Here is a 20,526-nt window from a genome sequence, read left to right on the forward strand (position 1 = left end):
GGCTCTAGAGTCCAGTGGTGGCGTACTTTACACCACTGCATCCAACGCTTTGCATTGAACTTGGTGATGTAAGGTTTGTTATCAGCTGCTCAGCCATGGAAACCCATTCCATATAGCTCTACACGCACTGTTGTTGTGCTAATCTGAAGGCCACATGAAGTTTGGAAGTCTGTAGCTATTGACTCCTCAGACAGTTGGCGACTTTTGCGCACTGTGAGCTTCAGCATGCGCTGACCCAGCTTTGTCATTTTATGTTGACTACCTCTTCGTGGCTGAGTTGCTGTTTTTCCCCAGTTGCTTCCACTTTGTCATTACACCACTAACAGTTGACCGTGGAATATTGTCAGAAACCATGAAATCAGACCGAGACAGAAGTTCAGTTAAATCATACTTGTTTAATAATAATAGAAAAAGGTAAAAACAGAGTAAACGTAGTCAAAACATAGCTAGAGTTCAGGAACCGGAAGGGACAGTCAGACAAGCCAAAACGTCAGGGAGCCAGAGATGAGCGTATTAGAATAGCAAGCAGGATCTGGAGCCAGAAGGAATGTCAGCCAAGCAGGTCTTTAACAGGAACACAGGAGAGCGTCTCTAGAGATGTGACCAAGGCAAAGGCAGCGATCGTCTGGACTGGACAGCTTAAGTATGCAGGAATGACGAGCAGGATATCAACAGGTGAGTCACTGTGGAGAGATAGGAGCTGGCAATTAGCCGACAGCTGAGCGGCCAGCTCAGAGAAGGAGGGGCTGATCACAGCACTGACAGTACCCCCTCCTCAATGACCCCTCCCCCTCGGAGGACCACCAGGCGTGAGAGGAAAACGTCTATGGAAATCACGAAGGAGGACATGGGCATGTACGTCCGAGGATGAGACGAGGGAGCGTTCCCCTGGACCATACTCTTTTCAATGCACTAGGTACTGTATGCGCCCACGGAACCTACGGGAGTAAACAATGGACTGTACTTCATACTCCTCATGGTTCTCAAGCTGTACAGTGTAAGGACGAGGCACTGAGGTGGTAAAACGGTTGCAGACCAAAGGTTTTAATAAGGAGACATGAAATACATTCGAAATACGCATATTAGAAGGAAGGTCTAATGCCCAAGCCACTGGGTTAATCCTGCAAAGAATACAGAAAGGTCCAATAAACCGAGGTGCGAACTTCAGAGAGGGAAGACGAAGTTGGAAGTTGCAATATGACAGCCAGACCCTGTCCACAACCTGGTAGGAAGGCGCAGGCAGGCGTCTGCGGTCAGCATGGAGTTTGTACCTATCATTAGCATGTCACAAAGCCTCCTGGACTTGTGCCCAAGTGGAACGAAGACCACGGAAATTCTCCTCTAAGGCAGGAATACTCTGCGGAACAAATGAGTCAGGCAACATGGAAGGTCGGAAACTATAGTTCGCCATAAACTGGGACAATCGGGAAGCAACATTCAAGGCACTATTGTGAGCAAACTCCGCCCACGGTAAGAGCTCTGACCAGTTATGATGGTCAGAAATATAACAACATAGGAATTGCTCCAAGGACTGATTGGCTCGTTCTGCAGCCACATTAGATTGCAGGTGATACGCAGAGGAGAAAGCAAGCTGAATTCCCAACTGTGCACAAAAAGCTCGCCAAAACCAGGACACAAACTGACTACCCCTGTCCGAGACAATCACCGTAAGTAGCCCATGTAAGCGAAAGATCTCCCGAGCAAAAATGGAAGCCAGTTCCTTAGAAGTGGGCAACCTCTTAAGTGGAATACAATGGGACATTTTTCGAGAACCGGTCAACCATCATAAGGATAACTGCGTTGCCCTGGGAGTTGGGTAACTCCACAATGAAATCCATAGACAGGTGGGTCTAGGGCCTCTCACCATTGGGTATGGGTTGTAGGAGGCCCACTGGAAGGTGTCGTGGAGTCTTACTCTGAGCACACACGGAACAGGCAGCTACGAAGGCCGTTACATCAGCACGTAAACTAGGCCACCAGAATTGTTGGGAAATGGCCCAAAAGAGTTGATTCTTCCCAGGGTGGCCAGCAGCCTTGGGAGAATGGCAAGTCTGAAGTACGGCAGTATGGAGACTCTCTGGGAAAAGCAGCGGTCACAAGGTTTCTTAGGAGGAGCATGGACCTGAGCTGCAAGAATTTTTTCCCCCCAAAAAGAGAGATGAGACTGGAGCAAACCGTAGCCAGAAAACGATCAGGAGGAATTACAGGAACCGGAACTGACTATCTTGGAAGTGGAGGAAAATTGTTGTGACAAAGCGTCAGCTCTTACATTCTTATTACCGGGTAGGAATGAGACAAATGTAATTGAAACTAGACAAGAAAAGAGCTCATCGCGCCCTTCTGGGAGAGAGGCGTTTAGCCTCAGACAAGAATGTGAGATTCTTATAGTCAGTAAGAATGAGAACCGGCAAAGTGGTACCTTCAAAGGATGTCTCCATTCCTTCAGGTCTAAAATTATTGCTAACAGCTCTGTCACCAATCTCGTAATTGCACTCCGCAGGTGACAATTTCTTGGAAAAGTAGCCACAAGGATGCATAGCGCTCTCAGAGGTAGGATGTTGAGACAGAAGGGCGCCAACTCCAGTTTCAGAAGTATCAACCTCAAAACATAAAAAGGTAACGTAGAAGGGCGCCAACTCCAGTTTCAGAAGTATCAACCTCAAACATAAAAAGGTAACGTAGGATCAGGATGTGCCAACACAGGAGCAGAAACAAAGGCAGCCTTGAGACTCTCAAAGGCCTTAATGGACTCCAAGGACCAACTCTGTGGGTTAATGTCCTTTCTGGTCATATCAGTCAGGGGCTTGACCAGAGACGAGAAGTTAGGAATAAACTTCCAAAAATAGTTGGCAAAGCCAAGAAAACGCTCCAGAGGATGTAAACCCATGAGTCTGGGCCACTGTAGGACTGCTGAAAGTTTCTCTGGGTCCATCGAAAAAACCAGCAGTGGAAATGACACGTCCCAGGAATTTACCCTGTTCATGATGGAATTCGCACTTCTCCAATTTACAATAGAGATTGTTCTCTCTTAGTTTCTGAAGCACACGACAGACATCTGTGTGGTGGCTCTCCAGGGACTTGGAAAATATGGAGGATATCGTCGAGATAAACCACCACACATAACTGCAACAAATCTCGGAGGACATAGTTAATAAAATCCTGGAAAACTGCCAGGGCGTTACAAAGGCCAAAAGGCATTACGAGGTACTCATAATGGCCTGTTCTGGTATTAAAACGCAGTTTTCTACTCGTCGCCCTCCTTAATCCTCATGAGATTGTATGTCCCTCTCAAATCAAGCTTCGTAAAAAACTTTGCTCCCTTGAGGCGGTCAAATAACTGCGTATTCAACGGAATCGGATAGGCATTCTTAATCGTGAAACGATTGAGACCCCATAAATCAATACAAGGTCTCAGTTCACCACTCCTCTTCTTCACAAAGAAGAAACCAGCACCAGCAGGAGACGAGGATTTGCGGATGAAACCTTGAGAAAGTGCGTCCGCAACATATTCCTCTATGGCCTTATCCTCCAAGGCCGACAAAGGGTAAACTCGGGCACGAGGGGGTATGGCACCAGGTTGAAGGTCAATTGCGCAATCACACGACCGGTGTGGAGGCAAACTACCGGCTTGACCTTTGTCAAAGACAGCGCTAAAATTGTGGTACCCCTCCGGCAGGGAGGAGAGTGAAGATGTGCACAGGACCTTGGTTACCTTCTGGAAACATGTCTTACTGCATTGTGATGGGCAGGAGAGAACCTCAGCACGGAGCCAATCAAAAGAAATGTTGTGCCTCTGTAACCAAGGATAACCAATAACCAGCGGAAACTTAGGTGAGGAAATAACCTGGAATTGGATTATCTCATGGTGAAGAGCCCCTACGGCCATGGACAACGGAACAGTCTCATGAGTCACATAGGCAGGCTGTAGAGGTCTTCAGGCAAGAGCCCCAATGGCAAGTGGAGTGTCACGCAGCTGCAGCAGAATCAAGTGCTTCGATACAAAGGCAGCATCAATGAACAGGCCTGCAGCTCCAGAGTCTATTAGAGCCTGTATCTCGACGGACGACTCAGCCCAAGAAAGGGTAACTGAAACAAGGGGCTTATCCTTCTGGATAACTGGGGACAGAACAACGCCCCTTAACGTCTGTCTGTGACAGGACCGCAAGGTTCGGGCGTTTCCTGGACGGGTAGGACAAGACTTCAAAAAGTGACCTGCCTGGCCACATTAAAGGCACAATCTCTCCCCCCTCTTAAGGGTTCTCTCATCCGCAGAGACACGCGTGAAGCCCAAGTGCATGGATTCATCTTCACAGACCGACTTGGTACTAGGAGGCATGGGAGGTGAGGGAGGCAAGGGTGGGACTGCAAAGTTCGGAGACAAATGTACAGGAGGCTCCTGCCAGAGTACAGAATTCAATGGCGTAATCGGCACCAGTTCTCGTACTCTGATGGACATGAGGCACTTGGCAGCAGAAGCAGAGCGTGCGGGAACTTCAAATACCCTTTTTAAAAAAGTCACAAACTCAGGGTAACTCAAGACAACAGGTTTTTAAGTCTCCCATAGAGGGATTGCCCAGGCCAAGGCTCTCTCAGAAAGCAAAGATATTACGAAACCTACTTTGTTTCTGTCCATGGGAAACGCCTGGGGCAGCATCTCAAAGTATATCTCAACCTGGTTGAGAAGCTCTCTACATTGGACTGGTTCGCCCCCAAATCACTGGGGAAGCAGAGCGGAACCAGACATACATCTTATAGAGGTAATACTCGAGGCGGGTGCCTGCACAGCAGCAGCAGCAGGGACAGCCTGCAACACAGGTCGTACCGGAACAACCACAGTGGGAGATTCCAGCTGAGCCGTTTGTAACGCCATGGCAAACTGACCCATGCAGTGATCCTGCTCATCCAATTTGGAAAAAATATTACCAACAAGTGAATTGACTGCATTCATGAATTTATGGCCTTCGCCTACTGTCAGAAACCATGAATCAGACCGAGACAAAAGTACAGTTAAATCACACTTGTTTAATAATAATAAAAAAAAGGTAAAACGGAGTAAACGTAGTCAAAACATAGCCAGAGTTCAGTCACCGGAACGGATAGTCAGACAAGCCAAAACTTTAGGAAGCCAGAGATGAGCGTAGTAGAACAGCAAGCAGGATCTGCAGCCAGAAGGAATGTCAGCCAAGCAAGTCTTTAACAGGAACACAGGAGAGCGTCTCTAGAGACGTGACCAAGGCGAAGGCAGAGATTACCTTGACTGGACGGCTTAAGTAAGTAGGACTGATGAGCAGGAGATCATCAACAAGTAAGTCACTGTGGAGAGATGGGAGCTGGCAATTAGCCGACAAGTGAGCGGCCAGCTCAGAGAAGGAAGGGCTGAGCCCAGCCCTAACAAATATTTAGTAGCAAGGACATTTCACATGATGGACTTATTGCACAGGTGGCAATCTATCACGGTACCACACTTGAATTCGCTGAGCTCCTGAGAGCGAGCAATTCTTTAACAAATGTTTGTAGATGCAGTCTGCATGCTTAGGTGCTTGGTTTTTTATACATCTGTGGCCATGGAGGTGATTGGAACACATGAATCTAATGATTTGGAGGGGTGTCTCAATACTTTTGGATATATATATATATATATGGGTATGATATGTAACAGTCTTAAAGCAGAACTGTCGAGTGATTGGCTTTGCCCTTTTATATGAAAGTGCTCAGGAATGTGGTAAAGCTGTGCAAGGGCAAATAATGGCAGCTACCATTGTTTTATTCTATATGTCCTCTGCTTTGAGAAAATGTATGTTTTGGGATTTTAAATACATTTAAAAAAAAAAAAAAAAAAAAAAAAGCTAAATAAAAGTGGGTCCAGCATTGAAAGAGTTAAACATGTAAATTAATTTAGGTTTGATGTATACAGTTCCTATTTTTAGTTGTCAGGTTTTTTTTTTCTGCTTTGGTTGTCTCACGTACAATGGTGTCTTTGACGGGCTCGTCCAATGTGGAGAAATCGTCATCCTGTGATTGGGAGGCCATCGGTACAGTGATCTCTCCCTCCACGGGAATATCTCCGGATATAGAGACATCAGACAGTCCTGCAAACTGAAAGAGAACACACGGTCATTAATGCCAGCTCATGAAACTTAAATGACATTTTATTTTCTGGCAGCACATTTTATCTTAACCACTTCAGCTCCAGAGAGTTTTACAGCCTTCATGACCAGGCCATTTTTGCGTTACTTTAACTGGTATGGTTCAGTTGAGTATAGTTGGGAGAGGGCAGGGGGCGGGGGGAATATAGCTGGGTTGGGTGAGGTGAGTATGGTTGGGATTGTGGGGGGTAAGGTTGGGTTTGGGGAGGGGAGTATGGTGTGGTTTTGAGAGGGGGGTATGATGTGGAGGGGTGTATGATTGCGTTTGGGAACGGGGAGTGTTGTTGGATTGCGTTTGGGAACGGGGAGTGTTGTTGGATTGCGTTTGGGAACGGGGAGTGTTGTTGGATTGCGTTTGGGAACGGGGAGTGTTGTTGGATTGCGTTTGGGAACGGGGAGTGTTGTTGGATTGCGTTTGGGAACGGGGAGTGTTGTTGGATTGCGTTTGGGAACGGGGAGTGTTGTTGGATTGCGTTTGGGAACGGGGAGTGTTGTTGGATTGCGTTTGGGAACGGGGAGTGTTGTTGGATTGCGTTTGGGAACGGGGAGTGTTGTTGGATTGCGTTTGGGAACGGGGAGTGTTGTTGGATTGCGTTTGGGAACGGGGAGTGTTGGTGGATTGCGTTTGGGAACGGGGAGTGTTGGTGGATTGCGTTTGGGAACGGGGAGTGTTGTTGGATTGCGTTTGGGAACGGGGAGTGTTGGTGGATTGCGTTTGGGAACGGGGAGTGTTGGTGGATTGCGTTTGGGAACGGGGAGTGTTGGTGGATTGCGTTTGGGAACGGGGAGTGTTGGTGGATTGCGTTTGGGAACGGGGAGTGTTGGTGGATTGCGTTTGGGAACGGGGAGTGTTGGTGGATTGCGTTTGGGAACGGGGAGTGTTGGTGGATTGCGTTTGGGAACGGGGAGTGTTGGTGGATTGCGTTTGGGAACGGGGAGTGTTGGTGGATTGCGTTTGGGAACGGGGAGTGTTGGTGGATTGCGTTTGGGAACGGGGAGTGTTGGTGGATTGCGTTTGGGAACGGGGAGTGTTGGTGGATTGCGTTTGGGAACGGGGAGTGTTGGTGGATTGCGTTTGGGAACGGGGAGTGTTGGTGGATTGCGTTTGGGAACGGGGAGTGTTGGTGGATTGCGTTTGGGAACGGGGAGTGTTGGTGGATTGCGTTTGGGAACGGGGAGTGTTGGTGGATTGCGTTTGGGAACGGGGAGTGTTGGTGGATTGCGTTTGGGAACGGGGAGTGTTGGTGGATTGCGTTTGGGAACGGGGAGTGTTGGTGGATTGCGTTTGGGAACGGGGAGTGTTGGTGGATTGCGTTTGGGAACGGGGAGTGTTGGTGGATTGCGTTTGGGAACGGGGAGTGTTGGTGGATTGCGTTTGGGAACGGGGAGTGTTGGTGGATTGCGTTTGGGAACGGGGAGTGTTGGTGGATTGCGTTTGGGAACGGGGAGTGTTGGTGGATTGCGTTTGGGAACGGGGAGTGTTGGTGGATTGCGTTTGGGAACGGGGAGTGTTGGTGGATTGCGTTTGGGAACGGGGAGTGTTGGTGGATTGCGTTTGGGAACGGGGAGTGTTGGTGGATTGCGTTTGGGAACGGGGAGTGTTGGTGGATTGCGTTTGGGAACGGGGAGTGTTGGTGGATTGCGTTTGGGAACGGGGAGTGTTGGTGGATTGCGTTTGGGAACGGGGAGTGTTGGTGGATTGCGTTTGGGAACGGGGAGTGTTGGTGGATTGCGTTTGGGAACGGGGAGTGTTGGTGGATTGCGTTTGGGAACGGGGAGTGTTGGTGGATTGCGTTTGGGAACGGGGAGTGTTGGTGGATTGCGTTTGGGAACGGGGAGTGTTGGTGGATTGCGTTTGGGAACGGGGAGTGTTGGTGGATTGCGTTTGGGAACGGGGAGTGTTGGTGGATTGCGTTTGGGAACGGGGAGTGTTGGTGGATTGCGTTTGGGAACGGGGAGTGTTGGTGGATTGCGTTTGGGAACGGGGAGTGTTGGTGGATTGCGTTTGGGAACGGGGAGTGTTGGTGGATTGCGTTTGGGAACGGGGAGTGTTGGTGGATTGCGTTTGGGAACGGGGAGTGTTGTTGGATTGCGTTTGGGAACGGGGAGTGTTGTTGGATTGCGTTTGGGAACGGGGAGTGTTGTTGGATTGCGTTTGGGAACGGGGAGTGTTGTTGGATTGCGTTTGGGAACGGGGAGTGTTGTTGGATTGCGTTTGGGAACGGGGAGTGTTGTTGGATTGCGTTTGGGAACGGGGAGTGTTGTTGGATTGCGTTTGGGAACGGGGAGTGTTGTTGGATTGCGTTTGGGAACGGGGAGTGTTGTTGGATTGCGTTTGGGAACGGGGAGTGTTGTTGGATTGCGTTTGGGAACGGGGAGTGTTGTTGGATTGCGTTTGGGAACGGGGAGTGTTGTTGGATTGCGTTTGGGAACGGGGAGTGTTGTTGGATTGCGTTTGGGAACGGGGAGTGTTGTTGGATTGCGTTTGGGAACGGGGAGTGTTGTTGGATTGCGTTTGGGAACGGGGAGTGTTGTTGGATTGCGTTTGGGAACGGGGAGTGTTGTTGGATTGCGTTTGGGAACGGGGAGTGTTGTTGGATTGCGTTTGGGAACGGGGAGTGTTGTTGGATTGCGTTTGGGAACGGGGAGTGTTGTTGGATTGCGTTTGGGAACGGGGAGTGTTGTTGGATTGCGTTTGGGAACGGGGAGTGTTGTTGGATTGCGTTTGGGAACGGGGAGTGTTGTTGGATTGCGTTTGGGGAGGGGAGTGTTGTTGGATTGCGTTTGGGGAGGGGAGTGTTGTTGGATTGCGTTTGGGGAGGGGAGTGTTGTTGGATTGCGTTTGGGGAGGGGAGTATTGTTGGATTGCGTTTGGGGAGGGGAGTATTGTTGGATTGCGTTTGGGGAGGGGAGTATGGTTGGATTGCGTTTGGGGAGGGGAGTATTGTTGGATTGCGTTTGGGGAGGGGAGTATTGTTGGATTGCGTTTGGGGAGGGGAGTATGGTTGGATTGCGTTTGGGGAGGGGAGTATGGTTGGATTGCGTTTGGGGAGGGGAGTATGGTTGGATTGCGTTTGGGGAGGGGAGTATTGTTGGATTGCGTTTGGGGAGGGGAGTATGGTTGGATTGCGTTTGGGGAGGGGAGTATGGTTGGATTGCGTTTGGGGAGGGGAGTATGGTTGGGTTGTGGAGAATGGTGGGGAAGGATTTATGGTTGGGTTGCTTTTGGGGAGGGGAGTATGGTTGGGTTGTATAGTGGGGAAGGGGAGTATGGTGGGGTTGGGTTTGGGGTGGGGAGATTTGTTGGGTTGGGGTGCTTTTGGGGAGGGCAATATGGTTGGGTTGGGGAGTATGGTGGGGTGGAGAGTATGGCTGGGTTGGGTTTGGGGAGGGCAATATGGTTGGGTTGGGGAGTATGGTGGGGAGGAGAGTATGGCTGGGTTGGGTTTGGGGAGGGGAATATGGTTGGGAGGAAAGTATAGTTGGGTTGTGGAGTATGGTGGGGAGGAAATTATGGTTGGGTTGCTTTTGGGGAGGGGAGTATGGTTGGGTTGTATGGTGGGGAAGGGGAGGATTGTTGGGTTGGGGAGGATTGTTGGGGAGGGGAATATGGTTGGGTTGGGGAGTATGGTGGGGAGGAGAGTATGGTTGGGTTGGGTTTGGGGAGGGGAATATGGTTGGGAGGAAAGTAGTATGGTTGGGTTGTGGAGTATGGTGGGGAAGGACTTATGGTTGGGTTGCATTTGGGGAGAGGAGTTCGGTTTGGTTAGGTTTGGGGAGGGGAATATGGTGGGGAGGGGAGTATGGTTGGGTTGGGTTGTATGGTGGGGAGGGGAGTATTGTTGGGTTTGGGAAGTGGGGTTGGGTTTGGGGAGGGGAGTATGGTTGGGATGGGGAGTATGGTGGGGAGGGAATGATGGTTGGGTTTGGGGAGGGGAGTATGGTTGGGTTGGGGAGTATGGTGGGGAGGGGAGAATAGTTGGGTTGTGGAGTATGGTGGGGAGGAAATGATGGTTGAGTTGGGTTTGGGGAGAGGAGTATGGCTGAGTTGGGGGGGGGGGTAGAGTATGGCTGGGTTGGGGGGGGCGGTAGAGTATGGCTGGGTTGGGGGGGGGGTAGAGTATGGCTGGGTTGGGGGGGGGTAGAGTATGGCTGGGTTGGGGGGGGGTAGAGTATGGCTGGGTTGGGGGGGGGTAGAGTATGGCTGGGTTGGGGGGGGGTAGAGTATGGCTGGGTTGGGGGGGGGGGTAGAGTATGGCTGGGTTGGGGGGGGTAGAGTATGGCTGGGTTGGGGGGGGTAGAGTATGGCTGGGTTGGGGGGGGGGGTAGAGTATGGCTGGGTTGGGGGGGGGGTAGAGTATGGCTGGGTTGGGGGGGGGGTAGAGTATGGCTGGGTTGGGGGGGGGGTAGAGTATGGCTGGGTTGGGGGGGGGGGGGTAGAGTATGGCTGGGTTGGGGGGGGTAGAGTATGGCTGGGTTGGGGGGGGGGGCAGAGTATGGCTGGGTTGGGGGGGGGGGCAGAGTATGGCTGGGTTGGGGGGGGCAGAGTATGGCTGGGTTGGGGGGGGGGGGGTAGAGTATGGCTGGGTTGGGGGGGGGGTAGAGTATGGCTGGGTTGGGGGGGGTAGAGTATGGCTGGGTTGGGGGGGGTAGAGTATGGCTGGGTTGGGGGGGGGTAGAGTATGGCTGGGTTGGGGGGGGGGTAGAGTATGGCTGGGTTGGGGGGGGGGTAGAGTATGGCTGGGTTGGGGGGGGGTAGAGTATGGCTGGGTTGGGGGGGTAGAGTATGGCTGGGTTGGGGGGGGGTAGAGTATGGCTGGGTTGGGGGGGTAGAGTATGGCTGGGTTGGGGGGGTAGAGTATGGCTGGGTTGGGGGGGGGTAGAGTATGGCTGGGTTGGGGGGGGGTAGAGTATGGCTGGGTTGGGGGGGGGTAGAGTATGGCTGGGTTGGGGGGGGGTAGAGTATGGCTGGGTTGGGGGGGGGGTAGAGTATGGCTGGGTTGGGGGGGGTAGAGTATGGCTGGGTTGGGGGGGTAGAGTATGGCTGGGTTGGGGGGGGGTAGAGTATGGCTGGGTTGGGGGGGGGTAGAGTATGGCTGGGTTGGGGGGGGGTAGAGTATGGCTGGGTTGGGGGGGGGTAGAGTATGGCTGGGTTGGGGGGGGTAGAGTATGGCTGGGTTGGGGGGGTAGAGTATGGCTGGGTTGGGGGGGGGTAGAGTATGGCTGGGTTGGGGGGGGGTAGAGTATGGCTGGGTTGGGGGGGGGGTAGAGTATGGCTGGGTTGGGGGGGGGGGTAGAGTATGGCTGGGTTGGGGGGGTAGAGTATGGCTGGGTTGGGGGGGGGGTAGAGTATGGCTGGGTTGGGGGGGGTAGAGTATGGCTGGGTTGGGGGGGGGTAGAGTATGGCTGGGTTGGGGGGGGGGGTAGAGTATGGCTGGGTTGGGGGGGGTAGAGTATGGCTGGGTTGGGGGGGTAGAGTATGGCTGGGTTGGGGGGGGGTAGAGTATGGCTGGGTTGGGGGGGGGGTAGAGTATGGCTGGGTTCGGGGGGGGGTAGAGTATGGCTGGGTTGGGGGGGTAGAGTATGGCTGGGTTGGGGGGGTAGAGTATGGCTGGGTTGGGGGGGGTAGAGTATGGCTGGGTTGGGGGGGGTAGAGTATGGCTGGGTTGGGGGGGGTAGAGTATGGCCGGGTTGGGGGGGGGTAGAGTATGGCCGGGTTGGGGGGGGGTAGAGTATGGCTGGGTTGGGGGGGTAGAGTATGGCTGGGTTGGGGGGGTAGAGTATGGTTGGGTTGGGGGGTCTAGTTTGGTTGGGTTTGGGAAGGGGAGTATGGTTGGGTTTGGGGAGGGGAGTATGGTTGGGTTTGGGGAGTATAGTTGGGCTTGGGGCAGGGAGTATGGTGGATTGGGTTTGGGGCAGGGAGTATGGTTGGGTTGGGTTTGGGGAGGGGAGGATGGTTGGGTTGGGTTTAGGGAGGGACGTATGATAAGGAGGGGAGTATGGTTGGGTTTGGAGAGGCGAGTATGGTTGGGTTGGGTTTGGAGAGGGGAGTACGGTTGGGTTGGGTTTGGAGAGGGGAGTACGGTTGGGTTGGGTTTGGAGAGGGGAGTACGGTTGGGTTGGGTTTGGAGAGGGGAGTACGGTTGGGTTGGGTTTGGAGAGGGGAGTACGGTTGGGTTGGGTTTGGAGAGGGGAGTACGGTTGGGTTGGGTTTGGAGAGGGGAGTACGGTTGGGTTGGGTTTGGAGAGGGGAGTACGGTTGGGTTGGGTTTGGAGAGGGGAGTACGGTTGGGTTGGGTTTGGAGAGGGGAGTACGGTTGGGTTGGGTTTGGAGAGGGGAGTACGGTTGGGTTGGGTTTGGAGAGGGGAGTACGGTTGGGTTGGGTTTGGAGAGGGGAGTACGGTTGGGTTGGGTTTGGAGAGGGGAGTACGGTTGGGTTGGGTTTGGAGAGGGGAGTACGGTTGGGTTGGGTTTGGAGAGGGGAGTACGGTTGGGTTGGGTTTGGAGAGGGGAGTACGGTTGGGTTGGGTTTGGAGAGGGGAGTACGGTTGGGTTGGGTTTGGAGAGGCGAGTACGGTTGGGTTGGGTTTGGAGAGGCGAGTACGGTTGGGTTGGGTTTGGAGAGGCGAGTACGGTTGGGTTGGGTTTGGAGAGGCGAGTACGGTTGGGTTGGGTTTGGAGAGGCGAGTACGGTTGGGTTGGGTTTGGAGAGGCGAGTACGGTTGGGTTGGGTTTGGAGAGGCGAGTACGGTTGGGTTGGGTTTGGAGAGGCGAGTACGGTTGGGTTGGGTTTGGAGAGGCGAGTACGGTTGGGTTGGGTTTGGAGAGGCGAGTACGGTTGGGTTGGGTTTGGAGAGGCGAGTACGGTTGGGTTGGGTTTGGAGAGGCGAGTACGGTTGGGTTGGGTTTGGAGAGGCGAGTACGGTTGGGTTGGGTTTGGAGAGGCGAGTACGGTTAGGTTGGGTTTGGAGAGGCGAGTACGGTTGGGTTGGGTTTGGAGAGGCGAGTACGGTTGGGTTTGGAGAGGCGAGTACGGTTGGGTTGGGTTTGGAGAGGCGAGTACGGTTGGGTTGGGTTTGGAGAGGCGAGTACGGTTGGGTTTGGAGAGGGGAGTATGGTTGGGTTTGGTGAAGGGAGTATGGTTGGGTTGGGTTTGGGGAGTATGGGTGGGTTGGGTTTGGGGAGTATGGGTGGGTTGGGTTTGGGGAGGGGAGTATGGTTGGCTTGGGTTTGGGGAGGGGAGTATGGTTGGCTTGGGTTTGGGGAGGGGAGTATGGTTGGCTTGGGTTTGGGGAGGGGAGTATGGTTGGCTTGGGTTTGGGGAGGGGAGTATGGTTGGCTTGGGTTTGGGGAGGGGAGTATGGTTGGCTTGGGTTTGGGGAGGGGAATATGTTTAGGGAGGGAAGTATGGTTGGCTTGGGTTTGGGGAGGGGAGTATGTTTAGGGAGGGGTGTATGGATGGGTTTGGGGAAGGGAGTAGGGTTGGGTTGGGGGAGGGGAGTATGGTCGGTTTGGATAGGGGAGTACGGTTGGGTTGGGTTTGGAGAGGGGAGTACGGTTGGGTTGGGTTTGGAGAGGGGAGTACGGTTGGGTTGGGTTTGGAGAGGGGAGTACGGTTGGGTTGGGTTTGGAGAGGGGAGTACGGTTGGGTTGGGTTTGGAGAGGCGAGTACGGTTGGGTTGGGTTTGGAGAGGCGAGTACGGTTGGGTTGGGTTTGGAGAGGCGAGTACGGTTGGGTTGGGTTTGGAGAGGCGAGTACGGTTGGGTTGGGTTTGGAGAGGCGAGTACGGTTGGGTTGGGTTTGGAGAGGCGAGTACGGTTGGGTTGGGTTTGGAGAGGCGAGTACGGTTGGGTTGGGTTTGGAGAGGCGAGTACGGTTGGGTTGGGTTTGGAGAGGCGAGTACGGTTGGGTTGGGTTTGGAGAGGCGAGTACGGTTGGGTTGGGTTTGGAGAGGGGAGTATGGTTGGGTTTGGAGAGGGGAGTATGGTTGGGTTTGGTGAAGGGAGTATGGTTGGCTTGGGTTTGGGGAGGGGAGTATGGTTGGCTTGGGTTTGGGGAGGGGAGTATGGTTGGCTTGGGTTTGGGGAGGGGAGTATGGTTGGCTTGGGTTTGGGGAGGGGAATATGTTTAGGGAGGGAAGTATGGTTGGCTTGGGTTTGGGGAGGGGAGTATGTTTAGGGAGGGGTGTATGGATGGGTTTGGGGAAGGGAGTAGGGTTGGGGAAGGGAGTAGGGTTGGGGAGGGGAGTAGGGTTGGGTTGGGGGAGGGGAGTATGGTCGGTTTGGATAGGGGAGTATGGTTGGGTTGGGTTTGGAGAGGGGAGTATGGTTGTGTTGGGTTTGGGGAGGGGAGTATGGTTGTGTTGGGTTTGGGGAGGGGAGTATGGTTGGGTTGGGGGGACTTAAAAGAGATTCTGTTGTCTGTTCAAGCAGGCCCCCCAGTGATAAAGGTGACCCGAACGAGTACTGATGATGTCACCCCCTGGTCATGTGACCACACTCTGGCCTGCCAGGACCTGGGCCCCTTCTCAGGGGAGGTCACATGACTTCCATTAGCTATTCTTACCAGCTGCATAGTACAGGTGGCAGTGTCCCTCTAAAGAGAACCTGTCATTCTATCCCTGTACATGTGACAGGGTCCCTTTAATGGCGCATGCACAGCTGTCATGCAGCACAGCCGCGGATCACATGACCTACAAGGTGTATACAGTGCACAGAACTCTCACCAGCCGCGTCCCGCTCTCCTCCCGGTTTTCTTCGCTCTCCGCCATGTCTCCGGTTTCTCTTTGGATTGTTGTGACGTGGAGTCTGAGCCCAACACGTCACCGCTCCGCGACGGGGCAACCTGCTTCCGCTCCCGTCGCGCCAGTAATAAGTCAGGGCTTGAGCGTCCGAATATCTATGGAAACCACGTACAGCGCTCACACCGCCTTCCCGCTGCTCGAAGTTTTTAATACGCATGTGCAGATATCTGCTAACCAGCCAGACTGCTCACATTACATCAGATTCGGTCCTGTCTTCTGCTGATTTCCTGTAGTGAGGCGGTTTACTAAATATAGGGGGAAACTTTTTTATTTTAGTGTCCCCAGTCTGTGTAAAATAAAACAATTTTGGCTGCAATTCTGAGCTCTTCAGTGGGGATGTCACCAGCAGTGCCCCCTTTCCACCACTAGATGTCCTCAGTCTATTAAATGATGTTCAGCGTGATTTCCTTCTGCAATGCAGGGAGTCATGGCCCCTCCTACACTCAGTGGTCCGTCCTATGCTCAGTGTGGCCCCTCCTACACTCAGTGTGGCCCCTCCTACACTCAGTGATCCCTCCTATGCTCAGTGTGGCCCCTCCTACACTCAGTGGTCCCTCCTGCGCTCAGTGTGGCCCCTCCTACACTCAGTGATCCCTCCTATGCTCAGTGTGGCCCCTCCTACACTCAGTGTGGCCCCTCCTACACTCAGTGGTCCCTCCTACGCTCAGTGTGGCCCCTCCTACACTCAGTGATCCCTCCTATGCTCAGTGTGGCCCCTCCTACACTCAGTGGTCCCTCCTGCGCTCAGTGTGGCCCCTCCTACACTCAGTGATCCCTCCTATGCTCAGTGTGGCCCCTCCTACACTCAGTGGTCCCCCCTGCGCTCAGTGTGGCCCCTCCTACACTCAGTGATCCCCCTGTGCTCAGTGTGGCCCCTCCTACACTCAGTGGTCCCTCCTGTGCTCAGTGTGGCCCCTCCTACACTCAGTGGTCCCTCCTGCACTCAGTGGTCCCTCCTACGCTCAGTGTGGCCCCTCCACCACTCAGCGTGGCCTCTCCTACACTCAGTGGTCACTCCTACGCTCAGTGTCGTCCCCTCCTACACTCGTCCCTCCTCCACTCAGTGTGGCCCCTCCTACACTCAGTGGCCCCTCTTACACTCAGTGGTCCCTCCTACGCCCAGTGTGGCCCCTCCTACACTCAGTGTTCCCTCCTACGCTCACTGTGGCCCCTCTTACACTTAGTGGTCCCTCTTACGCCCAGTGTGGCCCCTCCTACACTCACTGTGGCCCCTCTTACACTCAGTGGTCCCTCTTACGCTCAGTATGGCCCCTCCTACACTCAGATGTCCCTCCTACTTTCAGTGTGGTCCCTCCTACACTCATTGTTCCCTCCTACGCTCAGTGTGGCCCCTCCTAGACTCAGTGGTCCCCCCTGCGCTCAGTGTGGCCCCTCCTACACTCAGTGATCCCTCCTATGCTCAGTGTGGCTCCTCCTACACTCAGTGGTTCCTCCTGTGCTCAGTGTGGCCCCTTCCACACTCCGTGGTCTCTCCTAAGCTCAGTGTGGTCCCTCCTGCCCTCAGTGGTCCATCCTACGCTCAGTGTGGCCCCTCCACACTCTGTGGTCCCTCCTACGCTCAGTGTGGCCCCTCCTACACTCAGTGGTCCCTCCTACACTTAGTGGCCCCTCCTACGCCCAGTGTGGCCCCTCCTACACTCAGCGGCCCCTCCTACATTCACTGTGGCCCCCAAAGAAGCAATGCTCCCACTCAGCGCTCACTCCAGAAGGGAAATTTCAATGGGAATACTAATTCTAGTGACAACCAGGAAATTCTGTCACTTTTGAGGGAAATCCTCTCACTTCCATTTTGGCTGTGGGACAGGAAGTGAAAGGAAATCTCCTCAATGGGACATAGATGGGAAAAAAAAAAAACAGACCAGGGTTATAATCCACGCTGACTTTATTCAAATCCTGCAATGGAAACTGTGTTTTATTTTTTATCCTTAGCAAGGGTGTCAGGAGTCTGTGGTAGCGAGCCCTCGTAGTTCTCCAGGGTGCAGAGTTTAAGCCCCAGCCTGTTTCTTCTCCAGAGCCCCTGATGGTGGGGATGGACTTGCAGCAAGCTGGAACCAGGTCGCGGCCCCCAGTTACACCCAGCTGATGATGCGGCGGCAATCACTTGCGTGTGCAAGCAGACGACACGCCAAGATCAGGACAGGCAGGGAACAAGCACAGCCAGAAACCAACGCTAAGGTCAGTACACATGTGGTCTGACACAGTATCACCATGCATCCCCACCCCAGGAACACAGAGAACTGTGCTCTTGCTCAGGCCATGTGGCTAACACTGAGCATGTCTTATATAGACAAGAAAACTAGGAGGCGGGCCAGGAAGTGATGAAAGGAAAGGAAATAAAAGGCCACAGAGTAGCAGACGACGCCCATAGGAGAGCACAGCAGACCACCCATGTGAAAGGAATCAGGGCAGAGCAACACTGGAGCAAGGAGGTAAGAGTACACAGGCAGGAGACTGCAGGTTAACGTGTGACAAAGGGGCATTGAGGCGCAACATTTTTTAAGAGTAAGGGATGTTTATAACCCCTGTAAGTTTTTTTTTTTTTTTTTTTTTTTTTGTTATGCAGGGAGATTTGCCTTCACTTCCTGTCCCATAGCCACAAAAGGAAGTGAGAGAAAATCCATCCAAAAGTAAGGGAATACCAGAACTAGTGTCCCCATTGGAAGATTTCCCCTCTATTCTTGTTCTGGTGACAATCTAGAATGCAGGTTTCTCTTATGGTGAAAATGGTAAACGGGAGAAATGGAGAGGGTGATCCCCCTAATGGGGACACAGACGGCAATAAAAAACTGACAGGGGTTCTAATCCTTGTCCACTGTATCCAAAACAAAAAAAAAACAAAAAAATAAAATAAAAAATAGAGCCTTTAGTTACTCCTTAACCAGATGAGTAGCGGCCTGTATAAACCCCTTTATCGCTGTGATACTTTGACAATTACTCTGTTATGGAACGCAAACATGAATTTTATACATATAGATCTTTCTGTTGGGATTTTATAACTTTTTTGCTTTAAAAAAAAAAAAAATCTATTTAACCACTTAAGCCCCGGACCATTTGGCTGCCCAAAGACCAGAGCACTTTTTGCGATTCGGCACTGCGTCGCTTTAACTGACAATTGCGCGGTCGTGCGACGTGGCTCCCAAACAAAATTGACATCCTTTTTTCCCCACAAATAGAGCTTTTTTTTGGTGGTATTTGATCGCCTCTGCGTTTATTTTTTGCGCTATAAACAAAAGAATAGCGACAATTTTGAAAAAAACGCATTTTTTACCTATTGCTATAATAAATATCCCCCCCAAAAAAGTATATAAATAAAACATTTTTGTTCCTCAGTTTAGGCCGATATGTATTCTTTTACATATTTTTGGTAAAAAAATCGCAATAAGCGTTTATTGATTGGTTTTCGCAAAAGTTATAGCGTCTAAAAAATAGGGGATAGTTTTATGGCATTTTTATTAACCACTTTCCGCCCGCCCACCGTCATATGACGTCCTGGGCTTTGGGCGGGTATACCTGAATGATGCCTGTAGTTACAGACATCATTCAGATATTGCCGGTTTCGGCCAACGAATCTCTACACCATAGGAATGATCATAGCGGCCGTTCCGCCGCTTGATTGTTCCTATGGGAGGCGAGAGGGGACGTCCCCCCCCTCCTGCCGCCCTCCGGTGCTTGTTCCGACTCACCGTTACGATCGATGAGGTGGAGAGCAGATCCGCCGGCGAGGGATGTAGATCATAGAGATTTCCGGCGGACCAGATGGTCGCCGGAGTCTCTATGATCATCGTAGGCCGGGCGCGATGTTATGACGTCACGCCCGGCCTCTCCATTAAAAAAAAGGCGCCGCTTCGGCTGGGAAGCGGTGAAAGTTTTATTTTTTTTTTTTCTATTTTAGGCTTCCCAGCCTAGTGGTGAGATATGGAGTCTTATTGACCCCGTATCTCACTATTAAGAGGACCTGTCATGTCATATTCCTATTACAAGGGATGTTTACATTCCTTGTAATAGGAATAAAAGTGATCAAAATTTTTTTTTCAAATAAGTGTCAAAATAAAAAAAAAACAAAATATAATTGTCAATAAAATAAAAAAAAAAATAAAAAATTTTTAAAGCGCCGCTGTCCCCGTGTGCTCGCACGCAGAAGCGAACGCATACGTAAGTCCCGCCCACATATGAAAACGGTGTTCAAACCATACATGTGAGGTATCGCCGCAAACGTTGGGGCGAGAGTAATCATTTTGTCACTAGACCTCCTCTGTAATTCAAAACATGTAACCAGTAAAAAAATTTCAAGCGTCGCCTATGGGGATTTTGAAGTACCGAACATTGGTGCCATTCTACGAGTGTGTGCAATTTTGAAGCGTGACATGTTGGGTATCTATTTACTCGGCATAACTTCATCTTTCACAATATGCAAAAACATTGGGCTAACTTTACTGTTTTTTTTTTTTAAACACAAAACTGTTTTTTTCCCCCAAAAAAAAGCGTTCGAAAAATTCCTGCTCAAATACCGTGTGAGATAAAAAGTTGCAATATTATTCTCTAGGGTTTTTGCTAAAAAAAACATATATAATGTTTTGGAGTTTTATGTAATTTTCTAGCAAAAAAATGATAATTTTTACTTGTAGGAGAGAAATGTCAGAATTGGCCTAGTAAGGAAGTGGTTAATTTTTTTTTAACTAGTAATGGAGGCGATCTGCGTTTTTTTTTTTTTTTTTTTTGTGACTGCGACATTATGGCGGACAGATCAGACACTTTTGGCGCTTTTTTGGGACCATTCGCAATGAAAAATGCACTGATTACTGTGTAAATGTGATTGGCAATGAAGGGGTTAACCACTAGGTGGCGCTGTAGGGGTTAAGTGTGTCCTAGAGAGTGATTCTAACTGTGGGGGGGCTATGTGTGACACGACACTGATCACCGCTCCCGATTACAGGGAGATGTGATCAGTGTCCTGTCACTAGGCAGAACAGGGAAATGCTTGTTTACATCATTCTTCCTCTCCATGAGGCGATTGCTGGTATCCCCACGGACATCGAGTCCGCGGGACCCACGATCACACTCACGGAGGTCGCGGCGGGCACGCCCGCAAGCTGCTTCTTAAAGGGGTCAACGTACAGGAACGTTAATCTGCCTGTAGGTGCCCTTCTGCCGACGTATATCGGCGTGAGCCGGTCGGCAAGCGGTTAATATAAAAATACCAGACCAGTAAGGGAAACCCTGAAAATGCCCCATTTTTTATGAAACATAGACACGCCAAGGTTATCATTTGTCACAATTTTTGGGGAATGACACATGCCAGCACTGAGGGGGTTGAAACATGGAGTTTGGTAATTCTCAAGGCACCCCAACAGGTCATGTTTTCAGGATTTCCCTCAAATGATATGGCTGTGGTAATTACTAAGGCATTGAAACTGATCAAATCACCTGTGCAAAATAATGGAAAGCCTGAAAACATGACCTGTTGGGATGCCTCGAGGACCGGAGTTGAGAAACACTGGTCTAGATACATTCCTATACTGATCATACCCAGAGGGAGGAGGAGGTAAGGGGGTTA

At 51.7% G+C, this 20,526-nt stretch overlaps 1 protein-coding gene across 1 annotated transcript in view; it reads right to left on the reverse strand.

Annotated features, from left to right (window-relative positions):
* Positions 1-15,039, reverse strand: part of YIPF6 (Yip1 domain family member 6) — a 29,580-nt gene extending 14,541 nt beyond the window's left edge. Inside the window, exons 1-2 of the mRNA XM_073600211.1 lie at positions 14,874-15,039; positions 5,968-6,096 (exon numbers count right to left, since the gene is read on the reverse strand). Coding sequence (XP_073456312.1) covers positions 5,968-6,096; positions 14,874-14,918 — 174 coding nt within the window. The 5' untranslated portion in view covers positions 14,919-15,039. The remainder of the gene's footprint in view (positions 1-5,967; positions 6,097-14,873) is intronic.
* Between the last annotated feature and the right edge of the window lie 5,487 nt (positions 15,040-20,526).

This window comes from Aquarana catesbeiana, linkage group LG09 (assembly GCF_042186555.1).
Source record: "Aquarana catesbeiana isolate 2022-GZ linkage group LG09, ASM4218655v1, whole genome shotgun sequence".
Taxonomy (NCBI): domain Eukaryota; kingdom Metazoa; phylum Chordata; class Amphibia; order Anura; family Ranidae; genus Aquarana; species Aquarana catesbeiana.